The 26219-nt window shown below is 42.3% G+C and overlaps 1 protein-coding gene across 1 annotated transcript; it reads right to left on the bottom strand.

The window, feature by feature from the left end:
- Nucleotides 1-845: 845 nt before the first annotated feature.
- LOC138195226 (serine protease HTRA1A-like) lies at nucleotides 846-25837 on the bottom strand. The gene is made up of 9 exons (XM_069144446.1): nucleotides 25156-25837; nucleotides 17464-17563; nucleotides 16591-16795; nucleotides 4504-4698; nucleotides 4389-4421; nucleotides 4151-4265; nucleotides 3606-3663; nucleotides 3341-3436; nucleotides 846-1492 (listed from the first exon to the last, which is right to left on the bottom strand). The coding sequence occupies exons 1-9, from the start codon at nucleotides 25619-25621 to the stop codon at nucleotides 1324-1326; spliced, it is 1437 nt and encodes a 478-aa protein (XP_069000547.1). The 5' UTR covers nucleotides 25622-25837; the 3' UTR covers nucleotides 846-1323.
- Nucleotides 25838-26219: the final 382 nt, after the last annotated feature.

Raw genomic sequence — 26219 nt, 5'->3', positions numbered from 1 at the left:
AAACGGGTCAAAATATTAGTAAATGTCCAGTAGATTCTTAAAATGAAGTGTGATTGCGACACATTCCTGTGGGCTGCTTAACATCATGGTAAAGCACTTTTCTGTAATACAGCTTCCATGTGGTGTATGTGAATGGAAAAAAGGATGGGAAGGATAAACATCCAGTGGTTATAAGAGACATGGTCTGCAATTCAAACGTAAAAACAGGGTAGCTTACCACTAAATTACAAAATATGTCTATTCAACATTGTATGGCAGTTTCGATTTCATCTTACTTCACACGGTTCAGCATACCAGACTTTACATTTCAGCAATGGTTGGTTACAATAAAGAAAAACAGAGGCTTCTGTGCAGTTTTCTTTCCAAACATTTCACAGACCTTGTATATCCTGAAGCTGTTTTTGTACTTTGTGGTGGTTTCTGTAGGTCTCATGACGTCTACTTCATCATCTTCTTCCAAAATTGATGTGGTAAACAAAAATCTCTACCAAAACATTAAGTGTGTTCATGCGAGGCCCACATCTGTGGCCACGGCATCATGGGTCGGATCTCACTTTGGCTCGCACTCCTGTCTCTGAGGTCAGCCTGCAGAGACCCTGGCCCAACAATCACACCAGACCACTATCAAGCCCATATGAAGGTAATAAAATAAAATTTAAACCAGATCCCAACTGCTTTCTGTGTGTGCATGTGCGCGAACAAAGGTTTAATGAATTCTGCACACATACAAAGAAAATATTGTAATATCAGCCTGGGTGCAGTCCTTCTCAACATCTGTGTGACTGATTATGTGTGTCTAAAACCAAATGAAAGAGAGATGGAAAGAAAATGAGACAGCCAGCATGCCAAGTGTCAAAACAAATGAAGGTGAACCCTTTATTTTATTCTCAGTATACATCACATAATTAACAAAAACATTCTACAGTACTTAAAAACAGGAGTTTAGAAAACAACAATTATACAAATAAAATGTGCTCAATGTGTCTCTAAATTGTTGAAAGGTCCATATAAAAAAAAAAAGAGAGAAAGCAGGTGAAAACACTACGCCAATAACCAACTTTTTAATGTTTGTGACCAAACAGTAGCGGTGATCAAAGCATTAAAGACTAAAAGTCAAAACACAAAAAACAAAGTACAGCACTGCTTTTAGAGCATCTGTACAGTCGTTCCTTTCAAGGCAAAGCCAGAATTTTCCAGGGTGTGTGGCGCCACTGGCTTTTGGCCACAGGGAGAAGGTGTGTCAGTAGAAGCCCCCTCCAATATAAGGTCCTCTGGTGATAAGTAAAAACTAGCTCCAGCTCCTCTGGTGTGATTTACAGAGGGTCAAGGGTCGATCTCCATGGGAACAACAGTGAGGATGGCGTCCTCGTTGCCACGGCGCACGACTACTCTCAAGGTGTCACCTCTCTTGATGGCGGCGCTGACATCAGTCGCTGATGAAATCCTCTGGCCATTGATGGAGATGATGACATCATGCTCTTTGAGTCCACCACTGGAAGACAAAAGAAGAATAAATGACTGACGGAGGGCTTAATAAATGGCAAGTAGATGTTGAGTTGATATCAGCAGAACTATCTGAGTATTACACTTCTAACAGGCTAAATGCTGTTCTGCATGTCGTCTTAATCCGTATCCAGTTTGTAAAAACTTGAATTTTAAGACAATAGATATGGTACATTTATATTTGGTGAACACTATCACGTGGCCAAGATCAAAACCAGCAATGGACTGATCCTATAACAAGCATTATTTCTGTAAAAAAAAAAAAAAAAAAAAAAAATCCTGATATATCTTATTCCTCTGTTCTTATTCTTCCACTGTTGTCAGAAAAACAATAAAAAAAAATTAAAAAAAAGAAAACACCAGTGACCCACATCATTACACTTGCACTGGAGTTTATTTTCTTTCTGTCCCCAGTAAATGCAGCCTTTACTTCTGCTTGAGTAATGGCTATGGAAAATGACTGAACCTCTGGCATATAAAAAATCTACATCTTCAGTAAAAAATTAATGCACTGGGTAAGTGCCTCAGACTGGGTAGGGAAGTCAGAAATTATTGAGACAGTCTGACACATTGTTGGTTTTGGTCTTTTGATAAAATGTGTTGATTTTATGGCAATTGCTTCCTATCCTTAAGTAATGATTTCCTCTTTAGGTTTTTGTTAAAAAGTAAAAACGGCAGGTTCATTTAATGGCATGCAGATGTAATGCTTGAGCACTTTATATAAGTATATTTAAGCTCTACTTTGGTCAGGTTTGTTTACACGCCTTTGAGCACAAATTATGGTAACATCTGTTGTAAGATTTTTAATGATGCAGCGATAATGATCCGATGATAGCGCAGCGAGGTTAAGCAAATAAAACACGTTAGCCAAACACACATCCGCAAAGAAGAAAACAAACCAGTAAACCTGAAATCATGCACAGGCCACGGCAGAAAGAAAAATATCAAAAGCTGACTCTTAACCCAACTGCTTAATCAAAGCCACATGTAAACACAGACCACCACACCTTCACTTGTAGCAGCACCCATTTACACAACTCGGTATTCCCCCGTTACACTCAGCTGCTCCATCACATCCAGCAGAACGAATAGAAGGCTCGCTACAGCAGGGTCAAGATTTCCAAACGCAACAAACCAACACAGCACAGAGCAAGATCAAAGGGGAGTTTAGAAAAGAACACAGAATATAAAAAGAACCACAGAAATCTTATTGTAAAAAAAAAATTAAAAAAAGAAGCTGGGTGATTTACGCAATGAGTAAACTCTGACAAGGCCTTATAGGGGAGAGACCACTGTGGAGTGGGCTGGGTGAGCAGGCACAGGAAAACCACAGCGCAGCTAGTAACCTCCTTGCATGAGGTTTGAAGGAAATAGCTGACCTCAGCGTCTCCTGCGCCCCACTCAGCTGGAGTTGTGGTGGTGGCTGATTGGAGTGGGTTGAGATTGTGGGAGGAGGGGGATATTTTAGAGAGCCAGGCACTCCAGGCACGCCGGAGTAAGCCATTAATTTACATCGTAGTAGGACAGTTGTGTAGGAGGCTGTGCGTGTGTGCCAGTGCACACACACTCGACAGTTGAACAAGAGAAATAAAATTAAGAAAGGAAATTAAATATACTGCCTATTTGTACTGCGGGAGGGGAGCAGGGGCTGCAAGGTGAGTGATGACAGTCTGGTGTGTTTTCACTGCACATGTATAGTTTTAGGTGCCAAAGAAAATATCCCATTGCTCAAAAACATGTCAGAGACGACTTCCATTTGCACTTCGCTGAAAACCATAAAGTTACAGTGCAGTTAGCCAATGCTTTTGGAGCCATGTGGGTGTAATATCTTCCTTACGTTGCAGCTGGTGTCTTTGCGATGACCTCCATAACATAAGCTCCCGAGGTGATGTCGGGGAAGTCACGGTGTCGAGCCTTCAGCTCTTTGGCTAGGCTAATGGTAGAAAGAGGGAGAGAAGATTCAGCAGCCAATCAGCATTTTTATCGAGCGCTAAACAAACAAAGTGTAAAAATGGCATTTTCCTATCATCTACGCAAAATAAAAACGCTCATTCGATACGTTCTGGAGATTACTGGACTGCTAATAAGAGTGTGCAACTTACGCTGGAGTGAGAGTCATCATCCTCACGCCAATATACTTCTTCTTAGTATCTGTCCGCCCTAAAGATAAACAACACAGTTCAATCATTCGTCGTTTCACCTCCTGGTCTTTTCTCAGTATGTGACCGATAGAAATATTACTTTAGATCATCGACATAATCCCTCTTTTATGTATTTCATCATTTTTTTTTTAGCCGAGTCTTGTTTTGTAGTTTATTCACCATATAGACAAATCAAAGGAGTTGGCAGCCACATATGAAATACTGTTATAAAACAGGGTGAAAAATAGTAAAATAAAAAACAGACCAATAGATTCTGGCATTTTTCTTTTTCATTTACTTGCGGTGTTAAAATTCTATTAGGTAATGCTCGGCACGGATTTATAAAGCTGCAAATCTAGTGAATATATCTCGAGAGAGCACACAGAGATGACAAATAACATCCAAGGGGGATCTTTGTCCAGCTCTTTTGCCTTCTACACTTTGTCTTGGTGATTGAGGAGAAGCAGTGAAATGAAAACAAGGAATAATTTGTGAGAGTTCATTACCTCTGGACTGCCTGTCGTAGGACTCGGCCAGGAACTGTCGAATCTTATCGGAGGGAATGGCGAAGGAGATGCCAGCCGTCACTTTCAACGTGTTAATCCCAATCACTTCGCCATCCTAAAACGGCAAACCTCAATTTAGTGTCAAGTAACAAACTGTGAATCATTGCATGGATTTTAACAAGTCATGGGAACATACAAATTTGGTTCTGTTTGCCACCAAAAATAAGAAATAACTCACCAGATTTACCAGAGGCCCTCCAGAGTTGCCGTACTGTGAATCAAAAAGATTGATCGCTGATTACCTGAGAATAGCAAAGTCTATGCATAATGATAATACATCTTCATTCACTTACGTTGATGATGGCATCGGTCTGAATGTAGTCCATGTCGGAGTTACGCAGGCCCAGCTCTCTGCCCCCTCGCTGAGTGGTGCTGACGATTCCTGTTGTGACTGTATTCTGGAGGGAAAACGGGCTGCCAATAGCGACCACAAACTCCCCCGGCCTCAGGTCTGACGAACGGCCCAGCAACAATACAGGAAGCTTGGTCTGCCCGTGGGAAACACAGAAGGACAACATACTCATATGATTGGGATCGTGCATGAATTGCATGCAGTATTTTTTTAAGCAATGCTAATAGTTTGCCTGGCAATAGATGGCAATAGCGGATGGTCGACTATGGCCAGACATACATCCATGACTACCTCAGGAAAAGCTATTGCTTTTATCGATCCCCTCTCACTTTTCATACCCAGAAAAACTTTAGTTTATGACCAAAAAAAAGTTCCTATCAGCATCACTTTGTGATTTGCACATTCTCACATGCTAAACCAAAATGGTAAACTTGTTCGCATGTTGCATTGTCACAGCTGGTATTTAAGCATACCGGTGTCACCATTTAAATGCGCAGCCTCACAGAGCTGCTAGCTTGGCTGGAATCTCTTCTTTTTGTTTCCCAAATTTTGCCTAGCTTTTTTTTGTGATTCGACAAATTGGAAATGGCATAGCCTAAACTTCTTCAAGTCAAGATAACAAGTCATTCTAATTTTCATGTGAGAGAAAGTGAACAAAGGATGTGTTTGATGTCTGCATAAACTTTCATATAGTATCAATGTGTTTCATTGTGTTTGATGCTGGTATAAAAAAGAAAATGCATTTTCAACTGTCCTAGCCAGCAGCTACTCTAAAAGAAACATTCAGTGTTGCTTCACTCTAGTGAGCTTTAACGAGTTCTCGTGATCATGTGTTTTACGAGTGGACAGTAGGAAAATAATTACATCTAAACCACAAGTCTTCTAAAGACAACCCACTCAGCGCTGCATAGCTGTACTCCCACACAAAAACAATTACTTCTTTACCGCCGCAGGAAGAAATGACATTAAGCCAAACAACTCAACTCAAAATACTAATAATCAAGATCAAAAGCTTATTTCTTGGGCTGAAAGTGAAGCCCAGCTGACAAATCATTCCTAATGGCAAATGTGTGCCAACAGACCACAGATGCTGGAAAATGGACTTTTATACAGTAAATAATGACTACCTTAAGTTCTGGTTGAGCCTGTTTCACTGGGCAGTGGAAACCAGCCTACTGAGAGCATGCCTCTACAGACAGACACAGAAAGGATATATTTATTCATCTGCTGTGACAGTTTCCTTCTCTGAATGAAATCATCTCTGCTGGGCAGCACGCAGTCAACGCTCATGTACCGCCACATCACGTTGAATGTGTGCACAGACTGTACCCAATGACCTGACAGCAGGCGAGGACGGCCTAAGAAATAAACAAAAATTACTGAGTCGTGGTTGTATGCCTCTGCCAACCAGTCGAGTTGCAGTTTACATCCACGTCTGTCCAGACTCATAGAATATACTGTATGTAGTGAAGACTTTTAAGGAATTTGGCCTTTAAATCTGATTCTGATAAAAAAAAAACAAAGTTGCATTTATGACAGTAGACCATGTTTCAAATATGGATGTTGCTATAAAGAAGCTACAAATTCTAAAATGTGGATGCTTCACTCACATATTCGACCAAACGGCACGGAAGATCTATACAATCACAGTATCAAGATTAGTGTCACCAATTCATTTGGATAGTGAATTGGAAAGCATTACGATGTCACAGTGAAGTTGACCTTTGAGTCTTTGGATATAAACTGGCATCACTCTATCGTGATTAGACATTTGTGTCAAATTCTGTCAAAATCAGCATGGGGATTCTTAAGTTATGGTGAAAAAACCCGATTTGACCTTTGACCTTTGGCCACCAAATTCTAATCAATTCAGCTTTGAGACCGAACGTTTTGCCAAATTTGAAGGAAGTCCCTCAAGTTGTTTTTCAGATATCGTGTTCATGAGAATAGGACAGATGAATAGACGGACAACCCTGCTGCGGCCGCAGCAGACCCATTGGGTGAACCTGTCCCGAACGCTCATCCTGTGTATCAATTTTGTTTACTCAGCGTTATAAATAGGAGCCAGTGGAGGCTGCAAGGTAACCAAGACAGTGACACAAGTTGGCACACACAGACAAAAGGATCTATGTGAAATATGCGTCCCAAGCTGAACAATTAGACGTAACAAGCAAATCCCAAATTTTAATATTCTCAGTCATGAACCATGACACCTCACTGGCCAACATGCTTCTGGTGTCCTCAGACATAGACACAATAAACAGATAGATAAACATATGATTTATAAACTTGTGTAAATACAATTTGGAAAATTAGGCCGTGGGAAAGCGTCGAAGACAAACCTTTCGGATTCAGTGTTGCTATGTTAAACCTGGCTGTAAACGATCTTGACCCTTGAGGTGAAGTTATTATTAGAAGATGACAAAGATAGCAATAGCCCGTAACCGTAACTGAGGATAACAACCTTTCAACCTTACCGCACATGCACGCACGCACGCACGCACGCACGCTGGTACACAAATACGAACACATACACAACTAACAAACATGTCCGAGGCCGCGTCCCTGATTCCTGCGGGCTTCTTCGAACAGTACGGGGATGTTATAAAGCAAGCGCACACGCGCACACAAACACATGCCAAAGAGGTGCATACATTAACCAATAAACATGCATCTGGCATGCACAAACACACAAACAGACACCTGACACAGGAGTCGCAGTCTGTGTAATGAACCCTCCCCCCTACTTCCTCTTCTCCTGTCACACTCCATGTGAGATAAGGGAATAACCAGATGGAGGGAGGAAGCCAGGAAAAACGCACACAGCTGAGGGAGAGAGAGAGAGAGGACATCAGGTGGATGTGAGTCTCTGCCAAGACATTAAGGACTCGGCCGGTGCCCCTCACCGTGCTGATGATAGCAGTTAGTGATACCGGTTGTGTCATGGCGACTGTTGCTATCACGTGAAAACCTTGCAGCCTCAACTGCAGTCAATATTAATATGATATGAATAAATGGGGCCTGTTTATAGGGGTCTTTATCTGACCCCGTGCCACTCACGCCTACACAAACTCACACTGCATTCAGAAGAATCATGTACATACAGCGGAGTGCAAAATGTAGGAGTAGGCTGAAAAGCAAACAGCATCTAGGTGAGAAGGCAGAACAAACAGTAACATGCAGACTACCCAACGGTTCAAAAGACCCCGAGCTTACATATCGCTTACTAATTGTTACTAGTCAGCAATCTGGAACGACTCACGGAAAATCCTCCCGCCATGCGAGTCCGCCTCTCTCCTGACCACCCAAGTGACTCACCCGGCTATTTCAGACGAAGGTTACGATGCACTGGCTCTTCACCCAACAGCACTATAGCCACACGTAAAGGAGGGAGGTAAGGTGAAAGAAGGGAACAACAAACACCACAAACCGCAGGAAGAGAGTCGGAGAATGTGAGACGAGGGAGTCAAATGGAGTTTTGTTTGAAATGACGGTGATGCATGCAGCCGGAGTTGGCGGAAACCATCTTATGAGCAAAAGCATGTTTTTGGTTTAAGACCTAAAAAAAAAAAAGAGAAAAAAAACATAGAATGTATAAGAAAAATAAACCCGCTGCGAAGTTTTTGAAAATGTGGTCTATGAAGACGGCATCTTCTCTGAAAATGAAAGGCTCTGGTTTTGTTAGGCCGGAGACGACTCCATCGCCTCACATTGATGATGTCGTAGAATATTCTCTTTCATGTCACAAGGGAAGCCATGTTTTCTACTTTCTCGGAGAGAGAGAGAGAGAGAGAGAGAGAGAGAGAGAGAGAGAGAGAGAGAAGGGGTATGAGATGGGGGGGAGGGAGGACTAAACCATTTTGTTTGCTTTGACCAAAGAGGTAGTTGTGAGGGATGTGCTGAGAAAAATTCCAGACATTTTTCCATCTTTTGTCGCCGAGCTGAGCTGAGCTTCGATTCAGTCTCCCGCACACAGACAGATTTTATAACGCCATGACGGAGGGACAAGCTGGCGGACAAACAAACAGCTTGCTCTGACAAAAGCTGCAGAGCTGCTCTAGAGATTTATCATTGTTTAATGTTACAGCTTCGGCCATTTGGAGCCTCATTTAAAAGCCATTACGCTAACTACCTTTTTATGACTAGACCAGGTGCAAACCTCCAGCTCCAGTCGAGCTGCGATGGACTGTGGCTTAATCGTTTCTGAGACACATGTGGACACGCATACGGACACACAGAGCGAGGGAGGAGGTCGCCTGGGCATGAACCCTCACAAACTGAAGTCTGTAAATGATAAAACCCACACACCTGGCACTGCTCGCATATACAGCCAGACCACTTCAAAATACACACATTCACACACAGAACCTTTGGTTGACCCGTGAACTGTATATAAGCTCGACTGCAGTCACTTAAGCGTCCCCCTGTTTCTTTCATGCAGGTGACTTCAAAGCAGGAAACATACTTTTATAAGTTCTGCTTTACAAAATTCATAAGTGTACTAAGGTATAGGGTTTTACTGCTTGGATCTGAAATTGTTCCCTCGGGGTTGTGTGAATGGCGATAAAAAAATGGGGCAGGATTTAGCATGCTCACGCAGTACATAACATTAAGTCAGAGGATCAGATGATCAGGTGGAGGGGATGGAAAGAGGGGACACTGTGTGTGTGTAATTTCAGTCTGAGTGCTTGTATGGCATTTAAGAAATGCATTTATGTGTGCATTGAAGCCTGTTTGTGCATGTTTGGTACTGTTGAATGACAAAAAATGAAATGTAGGTGAATGTTGTAATTATTTTTTCAGAACATAACAGAAGTATGTGTAAATCAAAGTCAACACATAAAGTAGGTCTTTCTCCACTGAGCAGTTCCTCGCTTTGTAGGTAAATTAACATGTTAACATGCGCTGGGTAAAACCATATCCTTGCCAATACCAGTATGGAAACCACTATGGGTTCCATATGTTGTTGAGAAGGTTTTTGGTCGGTATAAGAGCAAACATATGTCTGTGAGTTTTCGTGTGTACGTTCCAATCTGTGTATAGCTTTGCATGAAAGCTCCAGAGGACTCGAGGGCGTCTCAGTTTTGGCGAGACACCACAAAACTTTGAACTGCACAAATCACAATGATGAGAGGAGATGAGGTCCAATGTGTTCATTTGCTTCAGGAAAACTTCCTACTGTATATGTATTATTTTCTCTTCCACCAAAAGGTCATACCCATGAGATCATACTTTTAATTATATGGAGCTGAACGTGAACTCCATAAGGGCTGGTGACCCAGAACAGCAAGATGCTTAGAAAATGGATCAACAAGTCCTTCAATTCAATCACAAAATACTACGTGTATGTACACTAAAACTGTAGAACAATACCGTTTAGTTTTATAATGTGACAAGGTTTAGTTAGGTTTGGGCTCAGAAATGACTTGGTTAGGTTTAGGGAAAGTACTTTTTTCAGGCACCTTTGTTGTCATGGTTACTATAATCAAAACTTGATGAAGGTTTGAAAAGCTGATTGTGGTCTTATTCAAAGACGGAAGGGTTTTACATATGGATAACGTTTTATCCATACTGTGCAAACTTAAACAGCACCATTACTTTTTCTTTTGGTCTCATCTTATATTCTACAGCCATTAAAAGTCTTCTTCACTCACCGTTTTAGGACGCTCGCTGAAACCACTCATTTTTCTTAGTAGGACAGTCTCCAACTAGTTTCAAATTGAAAGATGTTTCAGTGGCTGCACTGTGCCTGCAGAGATAATCATGGGCAATATTACTAATTCCTATAGGTTTTATATGTCTAGGGGCAGTTGTGGTCTAGACTATTTGTTATATGGGTGGAGGAGCTCACCAGAATCTCTTCAACCGAGCAGAAGCTTATAGACCTGCCTGTATATGCCAGACCCAGACGAGTATAAAACTTGCATTATATGAGTTGGTAGATAATAAAGGGCACAACTTGCTAAGTTGTTAAAAGTTATATATATATAAAAAAAACAAAAAACATTTTCTCATTTATCTCTCGTAGTATTGAGCTGTTTGTTCAAATTTTGAGATATATCTGCCTCTGATAATACAATAAAATAAAAAATAAAATGTCGACCTAAAACAAATCAACATCACTTTATGTATACGGTCTGTTTAGAATATTTTCAATGCTTTACTTTGGTGTCAAGCAGCCTGATCCGATGGGGAACTGAAACCGAACTATGCCTTTAAATCTACTTACTTTGTCTACATTATTCATGGTGACAATTTCATTGACCGAGAGGAGTTCAATCAGCATGAGATTTGTGGACTAGTAAAACGGTTTCTTGTAAGACATGTTGCTTCTGCTGATGGAACAAAACTCCACTCACTGTGAGTGTACTGGGTTTGAGAGGATGGTTAAAATCAGGCCAATTAAAACAAAATGTCTGCATATCTACATGCCAATGACGTAAATGTGTCTTTTTCCACTGATGCAGGTGACCCAAAGGGCCTGATGATATATTATAGGCTCCCAACCCCCTTTAAAAGTAGCCAGCAGTTGTCACATAATTACATCGCCAAAAGATGCATCATAGCTGTCTCATTTAGGGCAAAAATAAATGTAATTGATAGTCAGGATTGCGTCAAATACACTGTTAATTATCAGACTTCTGACTAGCTATGGCTGATTTGAAACTTTGTTTTCATGTCTTATAATTGTCTACAGTGACGTCAATGACTGGTAAGCCCAAACACTTTTAGGCAAGACTGCTGCCTGTCCGGCAGGCCTGGAAAACAATGACGTAGCCAAAAAGTAGGCCAAGATAATGTGTATCAAGGCCCAGCAGGGTGGAACTGTGTGTGTGTGTGTGTGTGTGTGTGTGTGTGTGTGTGTGTGTGTGTGTGTGTGTCCATTTTTCTTGGCTCTTTTCCCACCCAACTGCATCCTTAAGCATGGGAACCATTTTGGTTACAGGGGCAAGAAATGAAGGAGAAAAGATGGGTCAGGAAAGGAGGAGAATGTGATTCATTCCCCTTCTGCCTGTCTCCAAAGGACGCCATGCAGTGTCTTTCCACTGGCAATGAAGCGTGTCCTCCACGTCCCCACAGTGAGCTGACTTAAACCCATCCATGTGCACACACACACACACGCACACTGATTTGAATAGTTGATAGCAAATTTCACCAGTGTTCATCGAGGCACCGCAGACGAAATCTAGAAATCTCCTGCGGAAACATTTAGCCAGTGTTACTGATCAACAGATAAATGCAGAAACACATGGCCGCATGGAGGCTCAGTCCTCCTCTTTCTTCACTGCATATAAACACAGACACACACAAATACATACTCCATTAAAAGCCCAGTCCAAACCAGCACCAGGCAAATTTCCACGAGAGGCTCTTAATACCAGGTGATGGGTGATACAAACAGTGCCATTGTTTCAGGGGACCATATGGGAAACATGAGGCCCGGTTTGCCTGCCACAATACAACACTTGTAAAGCTGATTTTAGCATAAGGGTTAAATTAATGACTCATCCAAGAGTTTCAGTAGGCTAAGTCTTTTTTTAAGTTACCTCATCTTCTCACTGTTCTCTTTCCATTCTAGTATAGCATATGTAATGTTTACAGTAACAATGATAACAGACTTACCTCTCAACATTTAAAGTAATCTTTGACTTCAGATGGAAGTACAAAAAAGTAGCTTCTAATTTAGTCTGCGAATGTCAGATGTGGATGAAGATATTTAAAATGGAAAAAAAAACTCTCAAAAGGCCCTTAAATATGACTTTCATGGCTTCATGACACGATATAAAAGACTGCGGTTAAAGCTGCATGTCAGGAGAAAACTGCTTGAAGATTCGTGAAGAAGTCAGAAATAAAAGAGCAGTTTGGTCTTGTTAAGCACTTATATTAGGGCAGTAATATACATAAAATACTTTCAAACTGCTTGAACGGTTAAACTTACTTGGACAAAAACAAAACAGGTGAGATTCCTGATTTGCTTTAAAATCTTTGACTAAGACTTGTTGAGCTAACGCTTTCTCTGCTAACACGTTTACTGTAGCTACAGTTGCCGGTATGTAAACTAGCACGACAGTCGACAGCAACGAAGACACGAAGCATTCAGATCTTCTTCCAGATTGCATCTGAGGATTGAGCGGGAGTCACACCCTAAAACAACCTGCACACAACAGTTCCCCCTGAGCCACTGCAATTCTTTACTGTCCCTCCGTTCAGCCCGTGTGTTTAAATTACATTCTGTAATTATTACTTAAATTCCTAAGCTCATATGCTACATATTAAATTGCTACAAATAAACAATGACAAATTAAATCACAAATTAACATAAATGTGGTCACATTTTTGGGTGTGCCCAGAAGTGTGGAAGAACCCTTAAGCTGCATGGTGAACAAAGCAAAGCTGCAGTCAGCTGCATCTGCTTGATTCATATGCACCTAGATCCAGTGTAAATGACTGCACGGGCCACTTGAAATACATGAAAAGGTACAAGGTACTGTGCAGGGAATGTGTTTTGAAGTTATTCCAGTGTGGTTGCTTCCAAGTCTGCGGGGGTCAATATCATTCAACACGGTTAAATGAATGTCAGTAGTCTTTCCAGCTAGACTGAATCCTTCCAGGTGAAAGTGAATACGCCCAAACATGAGGACGACATAACTTTAAAAACCTGAAGCTCGATGATTTCAGTCTTCATTGTGCTGTTGCCACATCACACAATGCCCTCATTAGCCTATTAGCTCACAAAGTCCTCCAGACATACGGGTGCATTTTCCAGGCCTGCCCTGCATCGCCCGCTCTTTCGCTGTCATTCTCGCTTTCTCTCTTCCCCCCATATCGTCTACACAGGAACAAGTGAGTGCAGCACTTTTTTCCCCCTTCCCTTCCTCTCTGAAGTTCCAGCTGCTGTAGACAGACTAATGTGTTCCCCAGAGCTGAGGGGCAGACCACAGCACCGGGAACCGATGGGGCTTTGCTACCAATAAACTCTAATTTCACATGGAGAAGGAAAGAGAAAGAAGAGGGAAGAGAGTCATTACAGTCAAGAAAAAAAAATTAACTTTAAACTTTCTCACTCGTAAACAATTGCACCATTGTACAATTATATTGATTATCTTTGGCTGCTTCTGGAGTGCTGATGTTGACAACACTATGATGACTGGAGGAGCAGAGAGGAACGGCAAATGGGAATGATGGAGGGAGAGCAGAAGACGAAAGGGATCATTTCAATAGCAGAAATGGTAATTTTGCTTCAAAATATTCAAATTCCTGCTTGTGGACACAGAGATTTTCATGACAAAAAAATAAATGTAAAAGATAAAACACCCACAAAAACCAGACATTTGTGAACTTTTAAAAATCAGATCCAATGGTCTCAGCTTGGCCTGCAACTCAACTATTTTTACAACCAATCGATCCGCCTCTGATTGTTCGGCTTTTATGACATCAAAAAACCGCTAAAATGCCCGTTCCTGATCACCAATGCAAAATCTAAAGAAATTTTCAATTTACGATAATGTTAAAATGAGGAAAACGGTGAAACTGTCATATTTAGAATACCTATATGCTAAATTGACAAATCGTTGAAGCTCTAATCTCAGCTATGTACACTTAACACAATTAATGCCGTCTTATTCTGGAGCTTTTGACTGTGTCACACAGTCTTTACCAGCAGATGAGCTCATTAAATGTCCACGAGTCAGTCTTTTGAGGACGTCTCATCCATGATGGTTTAAAGTTGAACTTCACAGTTTTCTTGACCCACAAAACAATCCTCACTTAAGAAGACGGTGTGATCCGGTCAAAAGCTGCCGAACAAGCAAATGAGGGACCTTAAGTGAAGATTGCATTGTCAAGTTGAGCTATTAACAGCTTTGAAGGGAAAATACTGTCTGATTTTAATGGTCCTGATTTGGAGACTCAATGACAGATTTACAGGCTTCTTATAAAGACGTACAATTGACTTTTTTTTGGCCTCCAAAGACTCCAGATTTGACATCACTTGGTTATCTATACCCTAAGTGAACTGTGCTTGAATAAAAGAAGAATATTTTCAAGTTGTAATTCACAGTTTTTACTCCTCAGGTACTGAAACTAAACACCCTGTAACATTACATTTAAATACAAGAGGTTTGGATGACTGTAATTACCAGTTTAAATGTAATCCACAACATCCTCTCGTTATAATTAAATCATCCTCTAATCTCCTCAATGTATTAACTCTCACTAGTTCCAAATATCACACATGCTAACTGCACCGCATTAGTAGAAATGCCACTTCCATCTAAATCATGTGGCCTTTCCAAAGTGGCCACAGGTCGTCTGGGGCTTCGTCACTGACTCATGGCCTGAAGAACTTACTCAGACTTCACACTCTTTATCCAAACACGAATACTCATGATGCTGAATGTGTTTCCCACCAGTATGATACATCTGACTGTCATTTAATTGCAACAACCCTGCTTTATTACTCTCACCTGTTGTTTACCAGCCAGTTAAATCCTGGTGTCATGCAGAGAAATGTTTCGTATAAATTCTAAGTGAAAAGCTGGGAAATATTTCAGCACGCAGCGTATAAACAAAGACCTCTGCAATGATGAACTGTATACAATTGTTGGATCGTGACGGTAAGATATTTTTCAAGCTACAATCCCACAAAGTATCATTCATGCCTGAATTGGCACAGGCTGTACACACAGAGCATGTAGTGCAAACAAACAGGGGAAATGAAGACCCCCGAATGAGACCGGCCTGTCATCAACCGACGGAGCAGCTTTTATTATAGGATGAACAAACACAAAGCATCTGTCACTGCTCTTTTCCGCACCCTCTGCTCACAATGTTCGGCCGCACAAAACCCGAACGGTCGGACCTCTTGAGAATTGGAGGTCTTTGTCATACACCTTGTGTTGCAGTCATGAACATCTTTTCAGCTGCGTCACCCAGCCATAAGAGTGAGCGCCATAATGCACTCAGCTCTGCTATGACTCGCAGTCAATAGGCCCCTGGCTCTCCGCCACACATTCCTTCACATGACTGGCTGCGATTAACATAAAACGTGGATCCCACAAGTCCAGAGGACGGAGAAACAAACACACACAGACAGACAGACAGACAGACGGGGACATGCAGGGTGCCGGAGAGAAAATGGAACAAACATATGTCCCGTGGAGCAAAGTGTTTTCCATTCGATATAAACGCAGGCTTTAAACTGACCGCAGGTTTTTACCTGTCAGCGAGAAGCGAGTGTCTCTGTGAGTTTCTCGTGAGAAGACTCGTGTAATATGTCAGTTGTTTTTGCAGCTTGTTGTGTCTGAATATCAACAGGATGTGGACCGACGGCCAGCCAGCTGTCTTTTAAAGACCCATCTGGTTGCACCTTTATTCTCACTTTACTTCACTTGCACTGAATAATCTGCAAGATTTAATTCATGTTCATGCCCGACTTCAATCCTCCAACCTTTGAAATTGACCACAACAGTTACATGATAATTTTAGAAGGTCAATCCCAATCTCACGTCTGTAGGCTGATTGATAAATGAATCCAGTCAGTCAAGTTTAGATTTGCATGGAGACTGGAAGCGGAGGGAAACGGCATGCCTGGCTCTGTCTCATTTGTTTTAATTCACGCTTAAATGTAAGAAATGACAAGCTGTGTTGTGAACAAGGAGTTAAAATCTCTCATTATTTCTTGGGGACCAGAGGCGATGGGACTCCGCTGGTAAATCTTTACACTTAAACCAGGCTAATCGACTTGTGACTCTGGCTCCATGTTTAACTTATGGACAGGAAAGTGGTATTGATCCTATTTTTCTCGCTCTTTGCAAGAAAGTGAATGAGCAGATTTTCTAAAATGTCAAACTATTTCTTTAAGGGAGATCTGGCCAAAACAAATATAAAAGCAAGCAGGGTTTTCAGGGTGGTTCACAACATTTTACTCTCAAGATATAAAACTTAAGAGACCTCTAGCTTGGTAGTTAGAGCTGTCCGAAGTTTTATTTCTTTGCAGTTCTTCGGACTGTTTCGCTCATCCACTAACCGGTGGATCAATCTTGATGAGGGCGATGTCCGATTTCTCGTCCACGTCTTTGATTTTGGCATCGTAGGAGGCGCCGCTCTTCAGTTCCACTTTCACTCTGTGTTTATTGGCCACGACGTGGGCATTGGTCACAATCTGACCATCTTCTGAGACAACAAAACCAGAACCACTGGCCACTGCCACCTCCCTCTTGGAATAGGTCATCCTGCGGAGAAGACGAAGAGGAGGGTGCGAGGGAGTAAAAAGGGATTAGAGTTTTGCTATTCTTTCTCTTCTCTTTCAGCATGTTTCTTCTAGATAAACAAACAAAACAATGCATGATGGAACAGCGTTGTAAGACTTGAAGGTTGAAAGCAAACAACGTTTAAAGCATGCGAGTGAGGTTTTGCGAATACAAGTTAAATGTATAAACAGTGAGAAGATATTCAGAGGTGAGCTGGAGAGATTAAGGAAACGTAAAACGAGAGACAGATGTGAGTGAGGCAAAGCTGGAAGAGGATGAGGCAGAAAAAGGTGGAAATCACAGAGCTGCAGACATTGAACCACTTTACAAACCACAGTGACAGACAGACCGGAGATGCCGCAGATGAAGAATCGAGGTGCCAAAGAACGACAAAGAGCAGAGATAAAAGAGCATGAAAGCTGGTGAGACGATGAAAAGGAAAGACGTTGAAAGACTGAAGTGTAGATTAAGGGGCTTCATCAGTCGCTGTGCTCTGGTTAAGCACACAGGTGGGCTGTAAATTCAAGTGTGTTTCAGTGTAGCCCCTCAAGACACACGCACACGCGCGCACACACACACACACACACACACACACACACACACACACACACACACACACACACACACACACACACACACACGGCTCGTACTTGCGGTAAAGTTCAATGTGAACCACAGCTGGAGCAATTCTCTCCACCACGTCGGCGATGAAGTTGTATTTGTGCCTCAGGCTGTTTGGGTTGTCCTGAGCTGGAAATACATTAAACACACACACACACACACACACACACACACAGGATGTCAGACAAGTAAAAAACAAACAAAAGATGCACTGAAATACTGCATGATGTAAGAGCTGTGTGAGAATAGAAAATGCTGCCCTTCGTCATAACACATCGAGGAAAAAGAAAAGATGACAGTTCATCTGCGGTTGAGACTGTCTCGGTCAGGTCTGACACGTTTGCACACACACTCATGAACAAACTCTGGCCAAATCCTTTCCAAGTAAATACTTCATTTTGACCTTTACCTTCATCTTACCCCATGTTTGAGGGTATCCTGGATTCCACAGGTGTTAAACCATCAGGTAGTAACTGTCAGGTATAACAATCACACGTACACACACTGTCTGACGCTGCATGTATGAGGACTGCCAAATACACTGAATCACCCATCCCGCACTGGGCAAGTCAGGAAATGTTGACTGATTTACCTGGTAATTAAATCCCACGCAAATGACAGTGAAAGCAAAGCTATGAATCAACAATCCCGAGACCTTTTCATCCCTCCATTCCTAAGCCCTCATTTTGCCACGTGGCTTGAACTATTTAGTCTCACAAGGACAATTTTCAGCCGTTACTTTCTCCCGCAGGACAGATTTTGTGAGAGTGAAAGGTCCCTATGAGCCCTGGGACATCATTGATTGCAGTGCGAGGTTAAAGAATGAGGGAGAGACTTTCCACTTGAGGTGCCGTTAAGCTAACGCAAGCGTGGAATGAGCACCGACCTGCCACGGCGAATTCCACTAAATTACACGGTATGAAAACATTTGTCGACCCACAGACGGGAAATTGTGGTGATATACGTTCACCTGATCTGTCTCACTGTCAGACACCAGATTTAACGACAACCCAACCATTAGCTGTTGAGACATTTCACAGAAAGCCACAAGCATTAACCCGAGTGCTGCGCAAGAGGAAAAGTCAAAAGGATCTCCGAAGTCATTAAGACTCATCCTCTAAGAACAACTAAAAACTAAAAACCTGCACAGGGCGCTAAAGATAAGTAATTGATCACTGAAGTCATTGGTTCTCATTTTCTGAATTTCTGTGCCAAATTTCAGGTCAGTCCATCTAATAGTCATCAAGACATTTTTTGAAAGGTTGGTGCTGGATTTGATCTGCCGGAGAGACGCACGCTTTTATCTCTACGCCGATTGGTTGTTTACTCGTCAAATCAGCCGGTCCCTAACCCCGTCCTTACACCTGTCACAGAGTAACAACCAATCAGAGGCAGAGTGTCCCTTCTGCTGGTCCAATCTCGCCCCAGCCTTCACTATAAGACAGAAATGTCTACCCCATGGTGGCACCAGAGGAAAAAAATCAAGCTGCATCCCCCAGGGCAAAAAAAAAGTAGAAGCCAAAGCAGCATGAAAAAAAAAAAAACATCGCTCCTCAAACTGCCATTAGAGGCTGGGTCCAAAAGTAAGTCAATCACCACATGTTAAAATGCCCAACTTAAAATAAGATATAAACATGTTAACAGTCTGGTACAGAAACACATTTTGGTCTCTGTAGCTAATTCCCCTGTTTTAAATTGTATTAAGGCTCAAAGTTATACATAATTTAGGATGGGGCTGCTTTGAGTGACAGATGGATGCTATTAGAGTGGGCAAGCGCCCAGCAGGTTGCAGATCAGGTTTCATTCGGCTTATGCACCACCTGTTAGTCCGTTTTTGAATTTGTTTGAGTCAGGCGCCACCAAGATGGTCGCGGCCTGCACCACCTTGAACTGAGCTTCAAACTTCTTTCCAGGAAACCGACGGGTGATGACATGAAGACAAAATCCATTTTTTTATACAAGTCTATGGGAAAAGTCATGGGATCACCAACGTCAGACGTTTTTCGTCATCTGGGGAGCATGAATGCCTGTACACAATTTCATCCTAATCCATCTAATAGTCGTTGAAATATTTCAGTTGGGGCGAAAATGATGAGGTGACTGCGGTCTTTAGAGCCAATAGCCGAGAGCTAAAAAAAGAAGCCGCTCATAAACAAATGGAACTGCTTTCTTCCAAACACCACATACATTTTTGTTGTTGAACTTTAAAACAAGTATTGCATTTGATAAATGCCACACAACTTTCTCACCACAGCATGAAAGAGCAGTAATGGAAATGTTTGAGTCATTTTCTCCATGATACAGTAGCTTCACACCCGGGGGGGCCCCGTGGTCAGCTCTGATAGGATTACGGTTAGAGAAAGCAGGCCCGGTGTCCAGAACCTGTGTTGTTTCTGGAGCGTCCATACAGCCTCCGAGTCTCTTCCACTTCACCATGTTATGATGAGTGAGGCCTCCTCGCGCACACACACACACACGGGGAAATTTACTACCATGGATGCTCGACTGCCGCCGCAAAGATGGGAGGCCCGGTGGTGAGGATATCATGGATCGGCTGTTGTGCACATCAGTTACATTAAAGAGCACCGCCAAGCCATTGTTGCTTGATTTATGGACGGAGACCGACCGTTTCACTGCTTAACTGAGCTTAGGAAGACTTTACTGTGGTAGAGTTCAGTTGACATTGGAGCCAAACTGAAATTCCGCTATCTACTTAAATGCCAAAAAATTACTCATTCATCTTTGACCCCAAGAATCCTGAATATCGCTGACGTGTGGAGAGAAAGTTGGGATTATAAGATTTACGGTCTAATCATCATATTGCTTTTGAAATATCCCTCCATCGTCCAAATTGTTACCATACTGAGACGAAGAAGATCCTTAATTGCACCATCATGCAGTAAACAGCTAGCTATTGCCGTATGTGTAACATTTATACATTTAAAAATGTAGGGCCAAATAAAGGTAAATCCCTCTGACAGAGTACAATAGAACAAAAGAACCTTTATTGTATTTCAAAGTTCTCCCAACTGTGTTTAATCCACAGAGCCCAAGGTTGTTCATTTGGCTTTACAGCTGTGGAGCTGCTACTGACTGAATTGTGGTATGTTTTTTCAGGTGGAAATAAAAAAAAAATTAAAAAAAAACGGCAGTGGGTCTTAAGAGGGTTAAGTCAAATCAAACAGAGATGACTTATAGTTGCACAGTAGCTCACTATGGAACTGGAAACTTCTTCCAGTCACATCTGCATGCTACCTGTATGTGAGCTGTAGCGTAGCTCAACTTCACCAGCTCACTTGTGGAAATCAATTGTTGGTCAATGACCGATGACGGATATTAGACGGCAAACGTCTTTATTTGAAATTAAATACAAAAGCTGAATTGGGTAAGAAAAGCCGTTTTGATTTGGATTTTTAGAGGCGTTTGAAACACGATATAATTTTAAGCCCAAAAATCCCCGAAATATTTCATATGTGGGACACAATCAAATAATCAAAAATCAGCAATATCCTGAAGGCCCTGATATTTGTGTGTCAAATAAGAGTGTTTCGATGACGTGCTGACAAACGCTGTGACCTGATGAAGTAAAGATTTCACCCACATGGAAGACACATTGAGGAGTGTGGTGACTCCTAATGAAAGAGTCTAATAAAGTTAAGTATCCGCTAACAATAATCAGATGTCTTGAAAAGATTGTTTCTGGGGGCAGTTCAAGCATTAAATGTGACGAAAACAGTTCAAACACAACATTAAGTAAAACAAATAAAAAAAATAAAGTTCATATAAAAGCACCATTTATTTTCCCTCTCTCTCTGACACAAACACATACACACCCTCTATCCTCCAATACCCCCATTACCCCTCCCCACAGCCCACTTTTGAGATCTCAACAATTTTCCCATACAAACTGCTCTCTGTTTTATTGGTGCCTGCAGACTGAAGTGTTTTTCTATAAAAAAAAAATAAATTTAAAAATGTGAACGATATGAGAAGGTAGAAGTCACCTTCTCCTCTTCACGCACTGTCACTCGGAGTCTTTATTGCTGGACGAACTGAGTCTCTATAAAGCCAGGCTAATGCTGAAGCAAAGATTTTCTATGGTCATTGTCAAAGACGTGGTAATAAAAAATAAACAAAAAAAAGTAAATAAAATGCAGATGTTGCCGTTTCCTTTTTGGTCTTAACCAGCTTTATGGAGGAAATTCAGCAACTGAGGCTTTGAGAATCATGGCAGGCAATGGGAAGTTATTGGTATGTTATTATATAATAATTTCCAGAAGGTCATTGATTTTGGCTCAGTACACAACTTAAATGACTCAACATTGAACATTTGCCGATGTTTATAACACTAAAATGACACAATGGCAACATTTGGAGGTGAACAACAGTGTGAGTAACTCTGTATAACCTCATTTTTCCATCTTTAATTTTATTCCATTTTAATACGGTTTAGTGTGGGACACACAAATTAGTGTCTGTTCATCCAGCCCTTACCAAATGAGTTAACTCTATCTTCTGCAGATAAAACTCTCTGTGTTTTATAGTGTATAAAGTTGTTATCTGGTGTCTGTTGAGACATTCTCATCCTGGCCAAAATAATGTAAACTGACCGTGCTTGATGGGTACGCCCATCAAGCACTGTTTACCAGAGACTACACTCCTTACACTAACTGAATTCGACACTAAACATAACATCATCAGATAAAAAAAAAAAAAAAAAAAAAAACATCATCCACAAAATCAGAAAAGAATGTAGCGCCTCTTTTATGTCCTCAAACCTTCACCCTGCGCTCTCAGCCCACAGAGGGTGAAATGGATCTGCTATGATATTGCTGTGAGCTAAAGTCATGGTGTACTGGTCTGTCATGTAAAGTGATATTGCACATTGGTTCCCCAGTTTATCTCGCCACCAAGTTTAACAACGCTGTTCAGTTTGTTTTTGTGTCTTTACAGACAATGTCCCCCTCGCCCCAAACACCGAATACAGAAGGTCAATATACTCTGGTACGTTTTTTTTTTTTTTTTAGCATCAATGCAACACACAGTGCAACACTTGGCGAGATTTAACGCGGCCCCAACAGTGACAACGCTGGCAGAAACAAGAGCACGGAGAGAGCAAATAGGAGGTAATGTGGAGGAATTTGGAGGAAGAGGACATACAAATGCGATGTTTTCCTGCTGCAGTGAGAATAACGTGACACGCGCACACGATAGCATTAAAGTAAAGAATGTGTCAGAAAGAGGCTGCAGCAACTATAGTTGAGCAGAAAGAGGAATAAAAGTAGCAAAGAGATTTGCAGGCATCAAGAACAGGAAGGGACATAGATGAGAAAACCAGACAGACAGACATGCAGGAACAGGAGCAGAGACAGGCTGATAGAAACGACATAAAAGAAAAAAAGTATAACACACATGCACAAAGATGATGGTTTAATGTTATGAGTGGCTGAGACAAGCTGAGGAAGAATGTGCACATTCAGCAAATATCACCCGCCGGAGTCACAGAGTGAATTGAGCAACATGAGCGAGCAATGAAATAAAAGAGCAGGAGAGTCACTGAGCGGCTACAAACTGAACTAGGATTTCAACTGAAGTAAAGTCCAAACAGATTTTGGAGAAAGTACTGTGAGAATCATCTCCATGCTCACGCCTTTATTTACTCCTCTTAACCGTTTAGTTTTGTCTACATGCACTTCTGTGTCCAGATTTGTGGCACCTCTGTAGTTTCTAGTCCAGATATATTAAGCGCAACACTGTCAGCATCAGTAAAGGCTTTTAAACGCCCTAAAACCTGATGTCTATTAAAAATTGGGTCACTTTTAACATGTGACCCAAAGGTCACAGCCAAGATTTTGACCTAGTTTTCTTTTCCAAAACGAATTACTTTCATAATTAACATCTTTACCATCCAGACACGAAATGACATCATGCAACTAAACTTGCACATGTTTTCTTAACATGGGGCCAGGTTGCAGGGTAGCTCAAGTCCCTCAGAGGGGGTCGACTTTCTTTTCAGTATCGCCTCTGGCGGTTCTAAAACTCTTCGGCCTTGATCACAACTTGTGCTAAAGTTCATTTGAAGGAAAGAGATGCCACTGCAGACAGAGTCACAGCTGATGCAGCAAATGAAATGCGACTCGTTTTATTGCATCTACGGAAATATTCGCCGGGTGCCTCGGAAAAATCAATAGCACTCACCACAGTCTTGCTCTGTTTCAGACATGGTTAGCTGCCTGGGAATGACTTAACCATTTCGGTTGCTTACATGACTGACAAACAAATGTGGCGATGCAGTCTGCCCTACCAAAGCGCCCACACGGTTTCTGATGTCCATGTAAACCTTTCCCACCGAAAATATGGGTTGCTAATTTTGTATTTTTGCTCAGTGTCTGCTGCCTGTTTTAAACGGTCTTCAACAGAGGAGGAATCGAAGGCTTTGAATCGGAGCCAGGAATTCCTTCATGTGACTGTTAACCGTGATTTACGGGTGACAACAGAAACACGGAGCGAGCGAGCGAGAGACACCGAGAGGAGAAGAAGAAGAAGAAGAAGCGAGAGGAAGGAGTTGGAGGGTTGTAGCAAAAGAGTTGCGGGAGAGGGAAGGGGGAGATGGGGTGCCAAGCCTTGAGGGAAGTTATAGGCCTTTGAGGCGACAGGTGTTGAAGCCGTTCACTCCGAGGTTTTCAAGTGCAAGTGCACACGTGGTGCCCACTTCAGATGGACGTGCGTGAAATACATGCACACCAAAAAGCAGAGGGAGGATTTCGATGTCTTTACCACCTGTGACCTCACAAGTGTGCGTTTCAGTTTGACCATTTTTCATCCCCGAATGTTTCATTGTGTGTTTTAAGATATGGCACTCATGATGACGAATGACTCACTGATGTTGGGCTGGGGAGTTTCACAGAGGAGTGAGGAACAATGTCTGTTTATAATAGAGCTTCGCTGATTAGGGGGGGGGGGGGGGGGGGGGATACTTGTCACATGACACTCTGACAAAGCACAGGTCCACTGAAACGCTCACATATTCCAAATATTGCAAACATCCCTTCAGAACTATTTAATAACAGCGTATATCAAACTTATCAGGCTTTGAAAATTATTTTCTGTGAAGCTAATGCAGACCACCCTGCCACGAACTACGCTCTATAAAACAATCCAGCCGATTACAGCCGTGTGACTGTTGGATATGCCAGAGATTGTCCAAAGTTCTCACATCAAACCTCACATCAGGGGACAACTCATGACTTCATTCAGCCAGGCCAAAGTAAAAGAAACAGTTCTCTGATCGAGTCTAATTGTAATGCAGGAACAAGAGATGGAAACCCACTTGAATAGTGGCTCTTGTTGTCACAGACACATGGGGATTGTGTGCCTCTGAGTGCAGTTTAAAGCTACAACATCTGCCTGAACTTCAAACCACAAATGTCCAGTGAGGATTGAGGGGTCAGGTTCAAGAAGTGACCTGTGAAGGATGAAGATAAAATGGGCCAAAAATAAATAAATAAATAAACGGCTCATGATTGGCATGAGGACTTCTGCTGCAAAAGTACAGAGTTTTTGTTGCACAATGGTTTTATGTCAAAGGAAAGTATCCAAACACAGAATAATGGCTCTTCATGCAACGCTCGTCTAACTTCCTAATATTTCATACCAACATCTCTCTGTGTTTTGAACTCTTATTGATCCTGTTGTCTTGATCAAAACAACCTGAGCGTTACCTTTCCCGCAGGCTCCCCGCTGAATGAAAAGGACAGGTGGCTGCTGCAGTTTCTGCGCCCGGCGGCTGACCCTCTTCAACTCGCAGATATTCCGGTAGGACACCCCGTCGCTTCCGCACACCGGCTCTGTGGTTTTGCAGACGCAAATCCCACTCTTGCTTCTCCTCCTCACGGTGACCGTGTACGCCACCCCGCCGGGGACCGAGCACTCCAGCCCTTCCCCGCAAACGGGGTCTCCGAGCTTTCCGTTGCCGCCGCAGGCTTCACCTTCCCCGGACCCGCACACCGGGCAGCACTGGCAGACGTCGAGGGTTTGTCCCGCCGGGCAGTCCGCTGGTAACCGAGGACACATCGACTTGTCACACCGGGCAGGACATCCGATAACGTACCGGCTGGGGATTTGCGCATCTGCCGGCACGGACGCACAGGCTGCGATTATTACGCTCAACAGCACTGACAAAAACATGATAAAAAAAACTTCTTTTTTTAAAAAATAAAATAAGTTGTTAAAAAAAGTCAAGGAGAAAAGTTGAAAAGAGTTCCAAAAGTTCGCTCTCCGCTTGCAGTGTTATGGGATGAGGGAGCTCAGTGCTGAGGGGGGGAAGTCATTGCAGCTGGAGAGGCATTTAACAGAAACTTCGCTTGCGCAACCAATTACGCGGCTTTACGTTTTCGCTGGCAGCGCATCATAGAGGCAACTCACTTTCTAGGCAATCACAACACGGCTGGTGATTGGTGCGTTTACGTGACGTGCTTGAACGGAAGAGCCGAGTTATTGTGGCGTCTCCCGAAGGTTAACAAAACAGACGGAAGAGCAGAAAATAGGCATGTAAAGGAAGCGGTGTAAAACATTCGGGTTTTTTTATTTCAGGGTGTCAGGGAGACACAAAACCTTTACATGTTTTTGGTGTAACAGCACTGCAAAGAAAGTAGTTCTGTGGATCCATTCCTCTCCGTTGCTTCCCTCCATGGTGGGGGGGGGGCTGAAGGAGGTCAGGGTCAGCTTTAGAAAAGCACTGAACCTCTGGAGCTTGAAGACACTCAGAAAAAAAAAAAAAGGACAT

This window comes from Embiotoca jacksoni, unplaced genomic scaffold, assembly GCF_022577435.1.
Source record: "Embiotoca jacksoni isolate LCO1_2020_lvr unplaced genomic scaffold, fEmbJac1.0.p SCAF_12, whole genome shotgun sequence".
Lineage (NCBI taxonomy): Eukaryota > Metazoa > Chordata > Actinopteri > Embiotocidae > Embiotoca > Embiotoca jacksoni.
The sequence above is the reverse complement of the archived record's forward strand: the minus strand, read 5'-3'. Positions and strand labels throughout refer to the sequence as shown.